At 40.4% G+C, this 19,897-nt stretch overlaps 1 protein-coding gene across 6 annotated transcripts in view; it reads left to right on the forward strand.

The window, feature by feature from the left end:
• Positions 1-19,897, forward strand: part of pls1 (plastin 1 (I isoform)) — a 29,706-nt gene that overhangs the window by 9,112 nt on the left and 697 nt on the right. For all 6 annotated transcript variants that reach the window (XM_088353818.1, XM_088353820.1, XM_088353823.1 and 3 more), the window contains 13 exons: positions 984-1,144; positions 1,240-1,369; positions 4,279-4,411; positions 5,978-6,059; positions 7,502-7,667; positions 8,323-8,465; positions 8,649-8,741; positions 11,311-11,506; positions 11,587-11,665; positions 14,115-14,229; positions 14,316-14,449; positions 16,073-16,196; positions 18,634-18,767. In XM_088353818.1, coding sequence (XP_088209944.1) covers positions 984-1,144; positions 1,240-1,369; positions 4,279-4,411; positions 5,978-6,059; positions 7,502-7,667; positions 8,323-8,465; positions 8,649-8,741; positions 11,311-11,506; positions 11,587-11,665; positions 14,115-14,229; positions 14,316-14,449; positions 16,073-16,196; positions 18,634-18,767 — 1,690 coding nt within the window. The remainder of the gene's footprint in view (positions 1-983; positions 1,145-1,239; positions 1,370-4,278; positions 4,412-5,977; positions 6,060-7,501; positions 7,668-8,322; positions 8,466-8,648; positions 8,742-11,310; positions 11,507-11,586; positions 11,666-14,114; positions 14,230-14,315; positions 14,450-16,072; positions 16,197-18,633; positions 18,768-19,897) is intronic.

The raw sequence follows: 19,897 nt of genomic DNA on the forward strand, positions 1-19,897 counted from the left end.
CTACCTGTATAAGTTTTGCACATCTTGAAACAGAAATATTTGCCCATTGTCCCTTACAAAACAGCTCAAGTTCTTTAAGGTCTGATGGTGATCGTTTGTACACAGCATTTTTCAGTTTTTTTCCACAAATGCTGTATAAGATTGCGGTCTGGACACATTCATTTTGTTAGTTTTAAACCATTCCCTTGTAGATTTTGCTTCATGTTTAGGGTCGTTGTCCTGTTGGGAAGTGAACCTGCACCCCATTCTCAGGTCTCTCTGAGAGACTCTCCACCAGAATCGTCCTTCATTTGGCTCTATCCATCTTCTCATCAACTCTGATGATCTTCAAAGTCCCTGCTTAACAAAAGCAACCCTAAAGCTTGATGCTGCCAACACCATGTTTGATAGTGGGGATGGTGTTTTCAGGGTGGCGTGAAGTTTTACTCTTACGCTAAATGTAACGCTTTGAATTTAGCCCAAAAAGTTCAATTCTGACCAGAGCACGTTGTTTCGCGATCTTGTTATACCCCATTCCTGCTTTGAACTATTCCAAACTTTATCCCAGACCGACCTGAGGTGTTTGTTTTTTGGTCTTCATGATGCTTTCTGATTTCCAGTGTCTCCTTTCACAGATCTCTGAGCTAAATGACAAGTCCACTTAATTTGTCATTGTTAGTCATTTGGGTCGACATTAGGTCATTGAGAAGTCATCAGGAGTCAGTTTGTTGAGCTGGGAAAACGGGGGGACAATATATTTGGAACACCTACTTTTCAGGTTTTTTGTTGTATTTATTATATTAAATGTTGACATAGATTGCTTCCACTTTGCAATTGTATCTCGCAGGTTGGTGATTCTTAGAAAATGTTTTCAGTTTTTTAGCTTTAAGTTCGAAGCTTAAAATTTGGCAATATTAGGGAAGGTTCTTGGGGGTCAATACTTTTGCTAGGCACTGTATATTGTTTGCTTTCTAGCACCTTTAATTCAATGTTGATTTGTTTAGACATCGATAACAGCGGCTACGTCAGTGATTTTGAGCTCCATGAGCTGTTCCGTGAGGCAAGCTTCTCCCTGCCCGGGTATCAAGTTCGGGATATAGTGGAGACATTCGTGGCTGGTGACACCAACAAGGACGAGAAGATCAGCTTTGAGGAGTTTGTCTCTGTGAGGACACGTCCCCAAAACTTCCCACATACTTGGACAGCCACTGTGTTTACTCCACGTGTTTTTTAATATCTATATTTTTATGTTTTTTCAAGATCTATCAGGAGCTCAAAAGCAAAAAGTTCAGCGAGACCTTCCGCAAATCCATCACCAGGAGGGACGGCATCAGGTCCTTCGGGGGCACGTCGGAAGTCTCGAGTGTGGGGACGCAACATTCCTACTCAGGTTTGAGGATTACAGGCCAAACCAAATAATTCCTATGATTAAATAATTTTAGAAATCTTGCTAATGTGTAGAAAAATGAGTACCGGGATTCCTATCTTATTTCTTGACTTATTTTGAAAGTATGGAGCTAATATGTTATTGCATTATTTTCATTGCACCTTTGTTGTAATTTGGACGAATTTCTAAGCACTTATTTTTTCAATATTTTTGTCCTAGCATTCTTTTGTAATGAATATTTACGTTATTTTAGTCTTTATTACAGGGGTGTCACACTCATTTGAGCTCGGGAGAAAAAAACTTACAGGGGCCAGACTAGTAAATTTAAGAGAAATAAAAAGAGAAAGAGGGAGAAAAAGAGAGCGAGAGGTCAACTGGGAGAGAATAAAAGGAGGGAAGAGAGAGAATAGAGAAAGAGAGAAAATGAACAAGAGAGAAAGCGTGGAATCGAGCAAAAAAGAGAGAGAAATAAAGAGAGAGAGAGTTAAAAGAAAAAAAGAGAAAGAAAGAGAAAGGGAGGAAGAGAAATAAGAAAGATAGAGTCATGAACCGGAACAGGATCAGGACTCAAATGCGTGACGTTTTTCACACAAGCCTTTTATTTTACGGGAGTGGGGAGTCAGGCACGTTAGGCAGCCGTCTGGTGTGGAATGATAGGAAGCCAGAGGCCGACGAGATCGATACCAATTGTCCGAGCAGATCTCCGACAGATGGGGTCGATACCAGACAGGATTGATATCAAAACAGGATATCGAAAATAAACAGGACAAACTAGACGGGAACAAAACTGGAAACCGATATTAAACAGGACAAAATAAACGGGAACAATACCGGACAGGAAATACCAACAGGAAACAGGACCGAGTCAAAACCCACATCTTGCGGGGCAGGGTTTCGTTGACGGACTGACAAAGGAAGAATCACAACTGGCGCCACACGGGCGGGGCCAATTGGGCGCCATTACGACCGTGATATGAAGAGAGAGAAATTCTTGAAAATGCTCATTTTAATGTTATGTTTTCAAACATTGAAAATAACTTGAATTTTGCGTGAAGTGCTTGGAAATGCTTGAAATTATTTGTATGTTTCTTAACAGGTCAGCTAGAAAAATGACACAGACGCTGCTCTCTGGTGGCTTTGCTTTGCTTTGCCATTGAATGTTTTTAACAGCAGCTGTTATTAGTTGTCCTTGTCCTATGAAGCATCATCGCCCCCTACGGTTGGCGCCCAAGAGGACAGATGCATGTTAGAACCAAACAGGGCACTATGAAATGTGTATTAGTGCTAGGATTACGTGTCAATTATGGACATTTATTAAGGATAATTCATTAAGGTAGTGTTTGCCAGTGTTAAATTGTAATGGGAAGAACTTCCTGCAACTGAAAAAATGTCCTTTTTACCCAAAACCTACAGTATATGGGGAGAGATATATCTAAAAAAATATTCAGATCCACAAATGTATGAATCATGTTATGATCAATGCACACACATGATTAAAAATCGCATACGTAAATCACAGATATATTTGTGGCTCTGCAAAATACATGATTCATACCGGATTAATTCTTTCAATGGTGCTGGAGAAATTAAAGAATTTGCGGTGAATGTCCTTAAAAAGTGCTTGAATTTGGCCATAAAAAGGTGTACAAACCCTTGATACAGTTTCGCCTTGTATGTGGAAAAAGGAACTGGGGAACACTTGTGGAGACATGTTATTGTCACGAAGTGGGTCGGGAATCAGAAAGTTGGATCTCATTTTCGTAGACGATCTGTCACTTTAATTGAGAAAGAAAAGTTGTCCAACACACAAACAGACCAAAAACAAAACAAATCAGGCTCAAAGGCAGGGAAAATTACAATCTAGGCATTATTTAGATCAAACAGGCATGAACAGGTTTTCAACAAGGGTAAACAACGATCTGACAAAGGGCAGTTCCAAAAGGCACGTTTAAGTACCCATAGGAGTAATCAGGAAAATGCAGGTCAGCCGGTGTCAAGGGGCAGGGCCAGCTGGGCGCCATGACAACCATGCAGGACATGACAGTTATAGTTGCCATGAGAGTGTTTCAGTTGTGTGCAAGAGTTTTCTGTGATTTGTGTTTGTTAAAGGAGTTCTGTCCAATAGGGAACTACTGAGGTATCCCTAGTTAAGTGTAGCTAGGCAGGCACTCTAGATCAGGGGCCAGATTTGGTAAGCTGAAAATATCTAAAGCTGACTATTCAGTTTGGTATTCTTTGAACATTTTTTGTTAAATTCACCGTCCGTGAAAGGTTTGTAGCTTTGTACCTTGCCTTTGTAGCATTATCATTTGACTCACAGGCTTTGTGAAAAAGCACAATTGTGCTGTTAAAACAGCTTCCGGGTGCTTCACCTTTTTACAGCGTTTGTTTCCAGTTTTTTTGTAGTCAAAATGTTTTGTCAGGCACTGCCTCTTGATATTATATTCTTTAAAAATTGAAGCTCAATCCACTTTTTTTTCCTATTTACAGTCGCAAAGTCAGAAATGGGGTAAAATTTTCACAGAAAGCTAAAGGCAAGGTGGCCAAAGGTCTACTGGCGTCATCTGGTGAAATGGTGATTTTATTTTTTTGTACAAATGTTTTTTATACTGGGTCAAAATTACTGTTAATTTTATAACAGAAGCTGCAGGCCAGTAAAAATTTGACCGTGGGCTTTAACTGGCCCCCAGGCCAGACTTTGGACAGTGATTGAGCTACTTACTTTGTTAATTAAATAAATTAAATCGAAGGCATATGTAAATCGCAGATATAGTTGTAGGTCTGCTAAATACATTTCTTCTTTTAATCGTTTTGAATAAATTGGAAAACTGGCTTTGAAGGTCTTTAAAAAGTGCTTGAATTTGGTCATGAAAAAGGTGCACAAACGCTTTATTTTCTGTTTTTGTGCATAGATGAAGAGAAGGTAGCGTTTGTCAACTGGATCAACAAAGCGTTGGCCAACGATCCCGACTGTCGCCACTTGCTCCCCATGAACCCGGATGACGAAAGTCTTTTCACGTCTGTCCGTGACGGCATCCTACTGTGGTGAGCCATTTCCAAGCCATATCTCGATTTATTTTACACAGTCACATTTTGGCATCTTTCTTAATATCACTCGGATATGTGTCGTGTAGTGTCTTACAAAAGTATTGCCGCCCCCGAGAACTTTGACATATTGCCATATTTCTGGTTTCAGACTTATAGATAAAAAACTCAAATTGAGGTCTGGACTTTGGCGTGGTCATTCTTACACCGTTATATTGTTAGTTTTAAACCATTCCATTCTAGATTTCGCCTTATGTTTTGGGTCAGTGTCCTGTTGGAAGGTGAACCTGCACCCCATTCTTAGGTCTCCTGCAGACAAATTTTCTGCCAAAATCACCCTTCTTTTGGCTACATCCATCTTCCCATCAACGATCTTCCAAGTCCCTGCTGAAGATAAAGCAACCCCCAGGCATTATGCTGCCAACACCATGTTTGACAGGAAGGATGGTGTTTTCAGGGTGATGTGCAGTGTTAGTCTTACCCCACTTTTTTTAGCCGTAAACGTTCAATTTTGGTCTCATCTGACCAGAGCACCTTGTTCCATGTGTTATTTTTTTCCCGCATGTGGCTTCTTGCAAACGGGCTATTTTATGGTATTCTTTCAGCAAGAGCTTTCTTCTTGCCATTCTTCCATAAAGTTTAATTGTAAAGCCCTTAATTACAAGAAATCTCAAAGGGATGCACAGACTCCAGACTACCATCCGGATTTCTTTTTGGCTCTTGGGATCACCTGTAGACCAACATTTTCCGAGTGAAAGTTCCCAGCAGGAACATAAGGGGCATTAAATCTGAAAGACATGAGCGGGTCAGGGTTAATACCAACAGAACCTTAAAATCACATCTTAAACTGACAGGGAGCCAGATTTATTCAGAGTACGACTTATAGTTGTCTCATATGTCTACAGGTCATCCAGTGACCATGGTCCTTTTGTTTGCTTCTCTGATTAGTTTTCTCCTTGTTTAAGTCGAAAGTTTAGAGGAACGGCTAAGCCCTGGTAGGTTTGCAGTGTTTTTATGCTCTCTCCATTTTGATATTACGGCTTGCACTGTGCTACGGGAGATGTGTAAGTGTTGCTATCCCATTCCTGCTTTGAACTTTTCCACAACTTTATCCTAGACATGACCGCTGTGTTCTTCTGCCTTCATAATGCTGTGGGTTCTCCAGTGTGTCCATTCACAGACCTCTGAGCCCATCAATGAGCAAGTGCATTGAAACTGAGACTTAATGACACACAGTTGCCATTGTTAGTCATTTAGGTTGACATTGGATTATTCAGAAGTCAGTTGGCTAAGCTAAGAGAACAGGGGTCCATCTTTTTGCAGCACTTATTTTTTTGTTGTTGTAAATATAAATTGTTGAAATAATTTGGTTATTTCTCACATGTTTTTGATTCTTAGAAAATGTTTTCAGTCTTTTAGCTTGTTTAAAGAATCGTGGCATTATGACTATAAGTTCTTGGGTAAGAAGGGGTCATAGTTTTGCTAGGCACTATACTTTGAGGAATAGGGTAAGATGATTATTTTTGGCAGTGTCCTGTGAGTATACATTTGTGTTCTCCCTCACAGTAAAATGATTAACCTGTCCCAGCCCGACACCATCGACGAACGAGTCATCAACACTCGGAAACTCACGACTTTCACAAAGACGGTGAGTACCAAAACACACGTGTACCGGTACTATAATCGTGACAAGCCATTGCTGCCAAAGTACAAAGTTGTCGCTTTATGAACCTTAGTCAGCAATTCTAATTGGGCCATAAAAAACTTAAATGTCTCGGAGTTAAAAGTGAAAGTCACATTATTATTAAAATGTAATTATCATGTTGATAGTTGTTATTATCGTATAAAATGTAAATCGTAGTTTTTCATTAGATAGGGAAAAAGTAAGCAAATCTCTTTAACCACTTGTTGCCACTTACACAGTGACATGCAGTGAAGTTAGTGTCTGGTGGCACAGTCAGATATGCAAATAACTTAACCTACATCTTAATTATCATTTGGTTGGTAAAGCAAAATAACAATATATAAAGTATAGCATAGGAAAAAATGTCTCATTGTCTTACTTGGACATATAATTTAAGTCTATGCACTGCTCCTTTTGAATAAAAGTATCGAAAGACAGAAAATCCCCCATCAGGACAAAAAGTCCACGCAATCAGAAACAAATTATTAGATGGCTTGATTTGATGCTAGCTTTATTATACTATAAATAATCGTTTGGGAGTGAAATGTGCGCCAAATCAGAATCATTGGTCTCACTATCGCCCTCTACCATGAGGCAAGAGAAGTGCGTGCCTTACTCTGCATCTTCAGACGCTCGATACAGAATCAGTTACATACGACTCATTTTGAAGAATAGCATGCATAGATGGGTAAACCTACATAATGAAAAAAAGTACATGCGAAGAGAAAAAAAATCCTGAATTGCGGTTAGCTTGCTAATACTATTACTAAATCTATTGTTTGGGGCTGAAATGTGTGCCAAATCAGAATCCTTGGTCTCACCATCGCCCTCTACCATGAGGCAAGGGAATTGCATGCCTCACTCTGCGTCAGCTGACACTCAATGCAGAATCCGTTACAAACGACTCCTTTTGAAGAATAGCATGAATCGATGGAGAAACCTCCATTATGAAAAAAACCTACATGCGAGACGAAAAAAAATCCTGAATTGCGGTTATCTTGCTAATACTATTACTGAATTTATTCTTTTGGGCTAAGTTGTCCACCAAATCTGAATCTTATTGTTGGCTGCTATGAGTCAAAAGAGATTCATGCCTCACTTGTCATCTGCAGATGCTCGGCACAGTAACACTTCACAGAATATTCACTTTCTAATGTGAAAATTAAGAAATTTTGAAAAAGGAAAATGCTAAAATTGTGTTAAATAAGAAAGAACTTTAAAACGGAATAAATACTGTATAACCATATTATAATTTCTTCATGTGCTTCCCCTAACTGCATGTCGCCGCATTTACACGACTATATGTTTCATGTATAATATACTCCTTTATCGGATAAAACTATTTTGAAAGGGAAATATAACACTTTTTTTGGTGGTGGGGCTCATCAATCACACAATTCTTTTAGGAAAATCTCATCCTGGCTCTGAACTCGGCCTCGGCCATCGGCTGCACAGTGGTGAACATCGACGCACTGGATCTGATGGTCGGAAAACCTCATCTGGTGTTGGGATTATTCTGGCAGATTATCAAAGTGGGCCTCTTTGCCGATATAGAAATCAGACGCAATGAAGGTCAGTGTACATTGCATACACTCAGAGTTTTGTTTCTACATCACAATTTCTTCGTCTGAGCTTTCTGTATTGCACATAGGGTGAAATTTAATCTGAAAGCCCTATATTCTGGTCCAGAGCCTTTGCTCTAAAAATGCCAGTCTACTAGTGATCCCAAGAGCCAAGAAGAGATCCGCATGTCAGGGGACTGGACCAGATCGGAGGCAGGAAGGGAGAACTCATTCGCGTTAACGATCAGATACTTTTATTAAGGAAATAAAAGTCGTCCAACACTCAGGGACAAAACAAAACAAAAACAGGCTTACAGGCAAACAGGAACTAAGACTAGGGATACTCACAAAACAAGCTTTTACTCAAAACGTGCAAACACAGGTTTCCTCCGAATCAAACAAAACAGGACAGAGCAAAACAGAACAGAAAATGCAATGAAGCAGCAACCCGCAATATTTTTCTCATGTTTAGGTTTTTGAGTTTTTCCTTGACCTCATGTAGGTTTTAGATCAGGGGATGGGGTAATAATAGTCTGTGGTTTGCAATAATCTGTGGTCTGTACAGCCCTTTGAGATCCTTTGTGATTAAGGGCTATACAAATAAACATGACATGACTTGACACTGCTCCCTAAAATCAGCTTGTTTTATTTATGTTATTTTACAGGCATGATTTGCCTCCTGACTGAGGATGAGAGTCTAGACCATCTGACATCACTCTCTCCTGAAGAGTTACTACTCCGCTGGGTCAACTCCCATTTGAGCAATGCCGGCACTCAGAAAATCAGCAATTTCAGCGAGGACATCAAGGTCCACACATGGATTTTTTTCCATATAAGAGAATGATTATGGTTGTAACTGATTAAGTGTTGCCGTTGGACATTCATTTCTCTCAAGCTTTTGCCCGTCTAACTATGAACTATGAATATTTTACGGCAACGATTACGAAACAAGGTACCCGACATCTTCTCATTGATCCTCTTTGCCTTGCAGGACTCAAGAGCTTACTTCCACCTCCTAGATCAGATCGCCCCCGGAGAGGAGAATGACTACATGAAGGTCAAAATTGATATGAGCGGATTGAACGTGAGAACCTGTAAATACTAAATACGTCATTACAATGATGTTTTTGACTAATGGGCATATCAACTTAATCGGACTTGTGTATTGTTTTGACACGCTACGAATCATTGTTTTTTTTTTTTGTCTTTTTTTTCTAACGTGGGACAAATAAATGTGTTGGACAAATTGCATAATCCATATATGATTATCAAATTAAACTAATTGATAATGAGAAGGCCACATCTCACATTTACACGGTGCAAAAATGTTACCCCTGTCACGACCAGAACAAAATCAGGACCCAAATGCATAGCGTTAACCACAAGTTTATTGATAGAAAGAGGAAGGGCAGCGCCCGCAATCCGGTGCTCGCTGGACGCAGGAAGCAAGCTGCTCATGCAATCGTATCATGATTCCAATACAGAAATGGATCTTCCGGAGCGGGGGATAGCGGTGTCAAGGACGGAAAAACAGGTCGATAGACGAGACAGGAGAGCAAAAACGTGGTCGAGATCAATAACGGGTCGTAAGCCGGGACAGGAGAGCAAACGTGGTCGGAATAAAAAACAGGTCAGAGCCGGGGACAAACGGGGAGATCAGGAACGGACGGGTGGAAAAACGGTTGCAAAAACGGGACAGGCAGGAGTCGGGTCATAATGCTTGCCTTGTAACAACAGATGTTCGCTGACTTACTGACAACAGGAGAGTGAAAGGACTGCGCTTAAAAAGGGACAGGGAACCAATCAGGTAGCCCGCAGCGGCTGGCGGCAAATGAACGGGCACAGGTGATGCTAATCAGTAATCATGACAACCCGATGAGCAAAACATTTTGTTTATTTTTGGTGTGTTCTTCACATATTGTGATATAATTACTAGTTTTTCCTGCAAGAACATCCTAAAAATAGAATGAAGTGTCTACTATGGCAGTTCTTGGGGTATTATCTTTTTATTCTTGGTAGAAAATATTTCTTAGAGAAAATGTATCTAGCATCTATTTTATCAGATAACAGTGCTAATTTACATAGTACTTCTTGATCATTTCTTGATCAGAGGTTCGTTGATGGACTGACAAAGGAAGAGTGAGAGCGGAAATCCAATTTGTCAACGAGCCGCAGCTGGCGCCACACGGGTGGGGCCAATTGGGCGACATGGCAACCGAGAAATATATAAGTCGACAAACAGACTAAAATCACATATCCAACACAGGGATACAATATAGTGCATTTTCTTATCCATTTAGAGTACATAAATAAATTATAGTGTGTTTTAATGGGATCAATCTTGATAATTTTGATATTTTCAATTGGTTGCAGACAGTAATCTTATAGATCCGAACAGATATTTCAAGTCTAATTATATTTAGCTTTTTTTGTATTTTAAGTAGAAATCCATCTGGATCCAATGGTAGACACCTGATATTTAGTGTGCCGATCAAACATCCATTTAAATCCCAACGTATTTTTCTTAAAATTACATGACATTTTAACTATTCTTCCTTTATTCCATCAATTCTACTTAAAGATTGTAAAATGATCACTTTACACAAAGGCTCTATCAATACAGATATCTGTTACTCGGCCATCCATTTAACAATTGATCTGTGCCTTGCCATAATCATATCATAATTTATCACATTCACTCTCTATCTATTTTGATTTTATTGTATTTTAACCATTGTGTATGCATTTTCATATGAGTGGGGAGTTTAAGTTTTATTTGATTCAATTTGATCTGATAAGCTGTGGACTTCTGCTAATGACTAAAAAAAACATATTGAATAACCCTATATTGCCCCTAAACATTTAAACCAGGGGTGTCGAACTCAATTTACCTCGGGGGCCACAGGATAGAACAAACATTCTCTCGGGGGTAGATTAGAGAGAAAGAAAGAGAGAAAGAAATAAGACAACACAAAGGAGAGAAAAGGAGGGTGGGACAAAGAAAGAGAGAAAGGGAGAGAGAGAAAAAAAGAGAGAGAATATGAAACGTGAGAAACAAGAGATAAAGACAAATAATGAGAGAGGGGTAAAGAAAGAGAGAAAGAAAGATATCCAAAGAGAAATAGAAAGAGAGGAGAAAAAAGAAGTAGATAAAGAGAGAATGGGAGAAGGAGAAAATGGGAAAGCAAGAGAGAGAGAAAGAGAGACAAGAGAGAGGGAAGGAAAAATGGAAGAGAGAGCAAAATAAGGTAAAAAGACAGAGAGAGAGAAAGAGACCAAGAGAAACAAAGAAAGAAACGAAGAGAGACACAGAAAGTGAAAGAAAGAGAGAGAGAGAGAGAGAGAGAGAGAGAGAGAGAGAGAGAGAGAGAGAGAGAGAGAGAGAGAGAGAGAGAGAGAGAGAGAGAGAGAGAGAGAGAGAGAGAGAGAGAGAGAGAGAGAGAAAAAAAATACAAGTCCACCGTCTTTGTGAGAGGCACCTGGCTTTGGCAACATCAAGTGGACACATTCCAACGTGCAGCTCGTTTTTCTCTTGCGCTTCTCTGAGTGTTGTCTCGCGGGCCGGACTCAATCCCAGGCCGCATGTTTGACACCCCTGATTTAAACTAAATCTATCAGTTATAATAATTGTGCTCTCACTTTCTCAATGTCAGGATAGGGACTTGAACCGGCGTGCCGAGCTGATGCTGCAGCAGGCGGCCCGTCTCGACTGCAGGCAATTCGTGACGGCTCAGGACGTCACCGCGGGCAACAGCAAGCTCAACATGGCCTTCGTGGCCAACCTTTTCAATACGCACCCGGGCCTGGAAAGGAGAAACCTCAATGGCTTGGAGGAGGCCCACCTGGAGCGTGAGACCGAGACCGGTTTTGACGTTGTACCGCGCGTGAGCGGACGGGTAGGTGACCGTCGAATTTTCCTGTCTCAACAGCCGAGAGCAGAGAAGAGAAGACGTTCCGCAATTGGATCAACTCACTCGGTGTGAATCCATACGTCAACCACATGTATCAGTAAGTCAAACTGCAACGATAAAATACATTACATTCGTGTGTATAAAGTATTTATATATAGGCAAGTACTAAGTATCCGAATACCAGGTATCGGCCTTATTTTTAATGAATCGGTACATGCAACAGTGTCTTAAACAAATACTAACTGCCCTCAAATGAAGGTTTCACAAACACTAATTATAAATAAGTAATTGAAGGTGAGGTGCGCCGTTTGAGAGTTCCTTAGAAAATTAAAAGTAGAATATATTTTCGATGTCAGGAACCAGAACAGGATCAGGACCCAAAAGCGTGACGTTCTCACACAAGCCTTTTATTTTACGGGAAATGGGGATTGATGCACGTTGGGCAGCAGTCTGGCGTGAAATGATAGGAAACCAGAGGCCGACGAGATCGATATCAACTGCCTGAGTAACTATCGAACAGATGGGGTCGATACCGGACAGGACGGACAGACAGGATTGATAATGAAACAGGATATCGAAAATAAACAGGACAAACAAGACGGGAACAAAAAGTGGAGAGAATGATAAAATGGACAAAAAAAGACGGTAACGAAACTGGAAATCGATATTAAACAGGACAACAATAAACGGGAACAATACCGGACTGGAAATACCAACAGGAAAACAGGACCGAGTCAGAACCCACGTCTTGCGGGGCAGAGGTGCGTTGACGGACTGACAAAGTAAGAGAGAGCGCACTGAGCTTTAAAAGACGGAAAGCCAATCTGTAAATGAGCCACCGCTGGCGCCACTCAGGCGGGGCCAATTGGGCGTCACGGCAACCGTGACACTCGATGTGTGTTAATAACGCTTAAGTAAAGAGCCTTAATAGAATTTGTTCCATAGTGCTTTCCTGCTTTTATCTTACTTTTAGCAACACTGTTCGGGGACCTGCAACACATTAGGAAGCAGGAGAGAGGGGAAGTGGGCTGAAGAGTGATTTCATGCTCGTCCTTGAGGTTTTTTGTTAGTTTAGCCTGAAATCGTTAAGAAAAGGCCCGTTTCAAATATAGTCCAAACGCCAACCCAAACTTCCAAAAAGATGAAAAAGAGTTTCTTAGCACTGGAAGAATGAGCTGACTGAGGCTGCGATCATGACGTAAAGCCAGGAGATGGCAGGAGAGAGTAGCAACATTTCAAGTTGCAGACACAACCTTCAGCAGAATCATCAATATCTGGTCATTTTATCCAGTTTGATGGAAAAATAACTATTTAGGATTCAAAAGTATTTTTTCAAATCAAATTAATTGGTATCAGTACCAAGAGTTGAGAATCGTTGTTGGTATGTTTATCTGGCGTCTTGTTAACGAAAACCAGTGCCACAGAGCACATTGTAGCATCTTTGGACAACAGTGCCATCTAGTGGTCCAATACTACACACTGGAGCTTTAAAATTAGACCCTCATCAGGACAAGTTTCAGTACTTGTCCATTCTTGTTACAGTATATATATATTCAACATGTATTCCTTTCATTCTCATATTTTTAAATCTTCAAACGTTGTTCGTCTAAACACCTCACTGAATACCATAGCTATCAAAAATTCTAGTCATGTTTATTTATTTCGATAGCCCTTTATCACAAGGAGTCTCAAAGGACTACAGACTATTATTACTCCATCCCCTGATCTAAAACCTACATGAGGGCAAGGAGAAACTCAAAAACCTCAACATGAGGAAAATGAAGAAACCTTTAGAAGGGACCGCACATGGAGTAATCCACCTTCCAGGATGACCAGGCTGCGATGGATGTTGCAAGAACAAATAAGAAACACATATTGTCAACAAGAAATATAAGTCATTCATAAAATATAGAATATAAATGTGTTTTAAACCTAGATTTAAACAGTTCCACTGAGGTTGCAGTTCGAATCTTAGGGGGCAGAGCGTTCCACAGCACCGGGGCCCGAATGAAGAACACTCTTGAAATTGCGGATTTCTTCTTTGCTCTTGGTATCACCAGTAGACCAACATTTCCCGAGTGAAAGTACCCAGCAGGAACATATGGGGAACTTAAATCTGAAAGACATGAGCGGACAAGTCCATGCATAATTTGTATAATACCAACAGAACCTTAAAATCACATCTTAAGCTAACAGTGAGCCAATGCAGGTTAGCTAAAATCAGGGTAATGTGATCAAACTTTCTTGTCTTAGTTAAATGCCTCGCTGCAGCATATTGCACCAGCTGCAGGCTCTTGATTTGGGACTTTCGGAGACCTGAGAGTTGTACATTACAGTAATCGAGACGGGAAGTAACAAACGCATGAATTGTAATCTCCTCATCGGACTGGGACAGCATAGGGCGAATTTTAGCAATGTCGCGAAGATGTAAAAAAGCTGTTCTAGTAATGTTCTTAATGTGAGTTTGGAAGGACAGATTGGGGTCAAATGTGGTAATAATAAGGAAAGGTAATAATCATAAATCATTTTTGCTAATAATATTTCAGTGATCTGTGCGACGGTTTGGTGATCCTGCAGCTGTACGAGAAGGTGAACGTTCCGGTCAACTGGAAGAAAGTCAATAGACCTCCGTATCCCACCCTTGGGACTAACATGAAGAAGGTTGGACTCAGGACAGCAGACAATTGGGACAGATTTAAATCGAATGAAAAAATAATGTGTTGAATATGTATTTTCTTCACACATAGCTGGAGAACTGCAACTACGCTGTAGGCCTCGGTAGAAACGTGGCCCATTTCTCCTTGGTGGGCGTTGGCGGGGAGAATTTGAACGAGGGGAGCCCCATGCATACCCTGGCGCTGGTGTGGCAGCTCATGAGAAGGTGTGTTGTGACGTGTTGAGAGATTTAACATTCACAGTCAGCATTCTGGTAGGATTCGTTTAACATTCCACTGGTTAATGAAAGTGCCTGGGGCTAACGCGTAACAAAGAAAGGCGTTCCTGGAACGCAATGACTGATTCGGTAACAGGTACTGTAACATGTTACCGATAGCATTTTGTAGCTCTACTGTCGTTACAACATGGCTACTTTTTGAAAACAAATTATGGATCACTGCAGCCGTGTCTCATTTGATCATTCTGCTATTAACTCAACATTGAACACAACAGGATGAGTCTGAGATGTTTATACAGTATTTACATACAAAATACAACTGAATACAATTAGTGGAGCTGTCACTATCAAATTGTTCGAGAATGCTTCATCTCTTTCTTCTGATAGTCTGATAATCTTCCTACCGTATATATTCTCATCTAAGGCATATTTATGACTATAAAATGAACTACTGAAATCAGTGCCCAGTTTAATTGCACATGTTTAGTTGTTTGTTACCACTCACCAGTAGCGAATGGTAGGGAGTGTGTGGGGGAGAGGGCGTGGCTTATCAAGAAACAACAAAGGAAATAGGGCAAACGTGAGCACAGAATTTAAGGTAATAGTGTGCTGAAATTTACTCTTTTAATTGAAAAATTATTTTACAATACAGTACATCATACCAGTACACAGACAAAATGGATGTGGAGTGTCTCAGCCAAGTGTTCATTTGCAAGCTCTCGAGATTGCACAAGTCAAGAAATATGAACACATTTTTTTTTCTATTTATTTTATTATGTAACTATTTTTAAGCAGTTACAGGAGATTGGCTTGAATGTGAGTCTTTATACTAAATTTTAACTAGTTAGTTACTTTCAGTGTCATGATTACCCAAGTGGAGCCACCTGGGTCAATCATCTGGCGCGCTGGAATGTGCCTTCTGATTGGGTTATGTTCCCTATTTAAGCATTCTACACCGAGACATGGGGGTCGGAGGATTAATCCTGTAATTCTGTACATCTGTACCCCGTATGACGCTCCCGATTACCTGTGCCTTGTTTACCTGATTCTCTCTGCCTGCCTCCGATCCGACCTGCTTCCGTCCCAAGCTACGATCATCTCTTCAGTCCCGGTAAACTCAACCTGCTTCCGTCCCACGCTACGATTGGCTACATCGTCCGAAGTTTCCCGCTAACCCTTGTGCGTCCCCAAATAAAAGTATTGTACGAACGCTCTGGGGTCTCCTGCTCTGTTCTGGTAATCCTCGTGACATTCAGAGTGTCGTGCTACTTTTGGGGTAAAAAAATCTGGGTTGTAACGCAATTACTCTTTAAATGAAGTAACAAGCACCTGGAACATATTCCTTATTCTTTTCAGTAGCACGCCAACACTGTTTATGATTTTACAGTATTTCGTGTTTTAAACCAGAGGGTGACATTGTGTTTCATAAATACTGACATGAGGGCTTCTTTTGGGCTATTTTGTCTCTTCATTATGAGTTTGGCTGGAGGAATAAGATTATATATTTTTTCCCAAACAGATTTCCAATGAGAAAATTAAAACCAAAATAGCCACCAAATGTCAGGGATGTAATACATGACAGTTTATTTATCGTCATACTTCTCCTCCCAGGTACACAATGCTTGTGCTTTCGGACCTTGGTGATGGCGAGAAAGTGGGGGAGCAGATTATTCTCAACTGGGTCAACACAACCCTCAGCCAAAAGGGGAAAGATTCTCAGATCAGCAGCTTCAAGGTGAGCTCATCTGACCCGTCTTTGTATTTTCCGGCAGCAGGTTTGAACCAATTTATTCAATTATTATTATGGTTGTAATTACACAGGGGGTTAAAAAATGATGCCCCTTGGGATGTAAATATCACAGAAAGTGTCACGAAGCGGAACAGGAAACAGGAAAGGACCCATTCGCATAGACAATTTATTGGGGGAAGAGGAGGAGGGCGCACAATCGATCCGGTAATCGATGGTCGCAGGAGTGGATTAGAAATCCACTCAAAAGAAAAGGATGTCCAAAAACGGATCAGACCAAAAACAAAACAGGATCAAATACGGGCAGACTCACAGAGCTAGGCATTTAACAGGTTTGAACAGGAGTCTCATATAAGTCTTGCAGAGTTTAACCAGGTTTAACAAACGATCCAGCAACACACCCTTCAAAGGAACGCGTTTAAATACTGTCAAGAAGCAATCAGTCAATGCGAGTCAGCCGGTGTCCATGGGCGGGGCCAGCTGGGCACCATGGCAACCTCGCAAGACATGACAGAAAGTACATGATCAACGCAAATTAAATGAAAAGTAATAATGTTAAAGAGGTTTTTCTCACAAGCCAAAGCTTGTGGATTATGTTTACAATTTCACAATATGCGGACCGCCTGAGACACGGCATACATCAAATAACCCAGCTCCTGCCAACCACAATGAATGGGTAAACAGTTTCCAGCAGATTACTATTTTTTTCAAATATACAAATTATCTGCTCGTGAGTTAGAACAGGGAAATACACAAATGTATTAATATAATTAATTATTAAAATTTAAAGGACATTATTTCTGGAAACACCATGTAAGTATTATCAATACCAATACCACCACCAACAGTACTAGCACCAACAGTACCAGCACCAACAGTAACAGCACCAGTACACTAGTACCAGTACTAACACTACTAGTACTAACACTAGTTCTAATAGTACTAGTACTAACACTAGTTCTAATAGTCCTAGTACTACTACTACTAATAATAATAATAAATGAATGACAAATTGAAATAGATAAATAATGATAATAAATATAAAATGAAAAACACAAATTGTATTAATAGTAATTCATATTTATAATATCCGAACTAAAATGTATTTCCTGATTAGATTAAAATTCACTGTTCAAATGCTTTTCTAAAAATAAAACTTGACAGCCCATAGATATGTTTAGCTTCAGTTATATATATTAAAGTATTGATTTGAAAACTGTCATTTTATTACTGGGTGCAAATAAAGTGATTTTGATTTTAAAATGGAGATTATAAGACACTCCTACTAGTAAAGAAAAAAAATATTGATTTGAATAATAGGCAAAAGTACATAAATTATCATACACACATGCATTTTAAAAAAATGTTTGTACGTCAAGAAATTTTTATTCATTTTACAAAACATGAGGCTCACCTTTAGAGAGCTGGCATGATTGTGATTCTGTCACAGGCCAGAAACGGAGACAGGACCCAATAGCGTTCGTTCACGATCCGACGATCGTCGGACACGGGCAGCTGATGACAGGAACACAGAAGTGGCACTTGCGAGTCAAGCGGGGATAGTCATGGGTGGCAGGAAAGCTGGTCGGTAACCAGGACAAGGGAGCAAGGGCGGTAATCGAGTCCAGAAAAAAGGTCGGCAACAAGTATCAGGCAGGAAACAGGGCAAAACAGGTCGTGGTCGGCAACAGGTATCAGGCAGGAAACAGGGCAAAACAGGTCGTGGTCGGCAACAGGTATCAGTTTGGAAACAGGGCAAAACAGGTCGATGGCCGGGACAGAAGAGCAGGGCAGAAAAAGGTCCAGAAACAGGTCGGCAACAGGTAATCAGGCAGGAGAAAACAGAGCAGGAGATTGTCAGAGGGTACGGTGCTTGCCTAGCAAAAGTGTAGGTTCGCAGGACGGTCTCACGCCGGTAACAGGGAGCCGGAGGGTTTAAAAAGTGGCAAGGAGCCAATCAGCGACCAGGGCTGTTGGCTGCCCCGAATCAGTAATCATGACAGATTCAGGGCAATACAAATAAACATTATTTGACTTAATTGTCGGACATTTTGCTGCTATGGGTACCCCCAAAACCCAAAAACCTTTTGAAAGTCTGGGAAAAAATGGTGCATTTTAGTCACTTTTACTGTCAGAAGTTTGTGCTTCGTAGCACTAGTTTTCCGTTGCACCAGAAAATACAGCAGCAACTAGTGGTCAAATATTACACAGTGACCCTTTAATATTGCATAAAACTATTGGGACTATTATTATCAATTATTGGAAATACCGGTACTACAACTACAGTTTGACTGTATTTGGACAGTAGCACTTCCTGCCAGAGAGTGATAATATGCATTGCATAAAGAATGTCAAGAAGAATTTGTTTTCTTCATACCCTCGTAAATGTCGCTGAAACATTTTCCCCCTTTTGTGATTTTCGCAGGATCTTCACATCAGCACAAGTATGCCAGTGATCGACCTGATCGACGCTATTGCTCCTAACACAGTAAAATGGGACATGGTGACCAGACCAGAGAGGGGAGTGATGAAGACTACAGACAAACTCAACAACGCCAAGTAAATATTTTTTAAACATACTGCGCAAAGTAGTGGTAGTACAGGTAAGATTGGGCCGAAAAAATCTATCTCAAACCGGGGTATCAAACTCCGATCCATGCCAAGCCGGACCAATTACCTTGATTTTAGGGACCGAGGTCAAAGCAAACCCGAAATTTCATATTTTATTTGTGAGAACATGGGAGAAGGTGGAGGATACTATGGCCGACTCCCCCCAAACCCGAAAGTAATGATTGACATTTGAGGCCCGACCTGGAATTCAAGTCAGGTCATGGTCGGGCTGTGGCTTATGATCTTACCTCCAAGTGGTAGGGCTCACTTCCGATGTCTAAACCAGAGGCATCAAATTCATTTTAGCTCGGGGGCCACATGGTAGAAAAAGAAATCTCCAGAGGCCAGACTGGCAAATTAATGGCATAAAATGTGTGCCTTAGCTGGAAGTGTGGGCATCCCGCACTTATATTAAGCTTCAGGGACCTAAGATTTGATTATAAAACAATGATTGATTTTTTTTTCCCTCAATATACTTTTCCTTCACTAAGATTTAATCTCTTGTAGAGTTTATTAACTGTATATTTGTAAAAAAGAAAAAAATTGAAAAAAACAACAATTGTTTCATTTCCACTGGTTATTTTAACTTGGGGAAACTCAAGTAGACAGGAAAGTGAAAAAAATAACTTGACTTTTGTTTTAAGTACAACAACATTGAGAGGTTTTCCTCAACTTGACTTATGGTAGTCAGCAAATACCGCTTCAGTAGGCGCTTTGAGGTGCATGGTTTGACGACATCCAGTGGACACATTTAAAACTGCAAATCCTCTTTTGACATTTTTCTCTGAATCAACATGTGCATGACAGTGTTTTCGAGAGCATGTTATTTATCCTCTGTGCACTGAGATTCGATCTACAACCTTAGTGGAAGTGTTTAAATCTAGGCTTAAAACACACTTCTACTCTATAGCATATGAATAACCTATATTTCATGTTGACAATATCTGTGTATCATTTGTTATTGCAACATCCATTGCAGCCTGGTCATCCTGGAAGGGAGATTACCTCATGTGCTGTCCCTTCTCAAGGTTTCTTTATTTACTTCATCTTGAGGTTTTCGAGTTTTTCCTTGCCCTCAT

This window comes from Urocampus carinirostris, chromosome 15, assembly GCF_059441175.1.
Source record: "Urocampus carinirostris isolate Australia breed hairy pipefish chromosome 15, RoL_Ucar_1.0, whole genome shotgun sequence".
NCBI lineage: Eukaryota > Metazoa > Chordata > Actinopteri > Syngnathiformes > Syngnathidae > Urocampus > Urocampus carinirostris.